Source organism: Galeopterus variegatus, unplaced genomic scaffold (assembly GCF_000696425.1).
Source record: "Galeopterus variegatus unplaced genomic scaffold, G_variegatus-3.0.2 Scaffold2798, whole genome shotgun sequence".
Classification (NCBI taxonomy): domain Eukaryota; kingdom Metazoa; phylum Chordata; class Mammalia; order Dermoptera; family Cynocephalidae; genus Galeopterus; species Galeopterus variegatus.
Genome location: NW_007728909.1, coordinates 130882 through 132021, shown reverse-complemented (window position 1 = coordinate 132021; position 1140 = coordinate 130882). Strand labels below are relative to the sequence as shown.

The 1140-nt window shown below is 44.7% G+C and overlaps 1 protein-coding gene across 1 annotated transcript in view; it reads left to right on the top strand.

Moving 5' to 3' along the window:
• Positions 1–1140, top strand: part of PDE4DIP (phosphodiesterase 4D interacting protein) — a 153448-nt gene that overhangs the window by 121432 nt on the left and 30876 nt on the right. The window contains exon 32 of the mRNA XM_008583029.1: positions 47–88. Coding sequence (XP_008581251.1) covers positions 47–88 — 42 coding nt within the window. The remainder of the gene's footprint in view (positions 1–46; positions 89–1140) is intronic.

Here is a 1140-nt window from a genome sequence, read left to right as displayed (position 1 = left end):
CAGGGGGTTAAAGCCGAATCCAACAGCAACCCTAGCAGCTTGCCAGCCCCCCAGAGTCCCCCCAAGGAGGCCAGCCAGGCCCAGCCAGGTATGCAACAGCCAGAGGGACAGTAGCTTCATCTCCTGTCCGTCAGCTGCCTGTTTGATTTTTCTTTAGGGAAACAGGTTTGGACTGTTAAGGTCCTGTGTGCATCAAATCCTACACAAAATCAAGAGACCATCCTCATTCACCAGTTGTGTCTGTTTTTTTTTTGTTTGTTTTAAGTATTTTAGAAAATAAGTAATAGGCTTTGATCTACATACTGATTTTGACTAATAGTTGGCTAATCATTTTTAAATGCACATTTTCATTTCTTTCTCTCATTTCACCCTGGAGAGCAGAGATGCTAAATGTTTCTCCCAGTATTATAATAGCCAAAGAATGAAAAGAAATTCACATCTACTGATCCCCTATACATGTTACCCATTTAATCTGCACAGTGATCCTCTGCAGTAGAGGTGCTACTTCATTTGCTTCAGCATCCTCAGACAAGATTCTGTTCACATTGCTTCACTATTCATGGATTGGCAGTCTTTACTATGTACATGGTGCATATCCTGGGGGCAATTAGAAGGGCACATTTCATTTACATGCCTCCGTTTAGTTGCCAGGAGGTGTACTGTTCACTCACAGCTCTGCATCAGGGATGGCAGGAAAGGAGCAAACCTTATCTTTACCTCCTACCTCCTGCCATAACTTGCTGCCTTCAGTGTGGTTTGTGGTGAGGTTGGACTGGGGTAGAGGTGCTCCCCAAAAGCACAGTGCTTTTTTCTGCCACTCTCATCTTTCCTGAGGGCAACTGAACCAAAATCTTAAGGAAGAGAAAGTGTTCCGACTCTTTCTGAGCCTGGGCTCAATGTTTCTGGGACAGAGTAGGCAGCACCTGAATCAGGAGATCATGGGGAAAAGCTGTTTGCCCAGAGCTGTAGACATATGCTTAAATGCTTTGGGTTCAAACAGAGTAGGAGGTCAAGGGTTTTAAAGTCAGAATGCCTGGGCTGGCTGGTTAGTTCACTTGGTTAGAGCTGGTGCTGATAACACCAAGGTCCAGGGTTCCATCCCTGTACTGTCCAGCCACCAAAAAAAAAAAAAAAAAAACC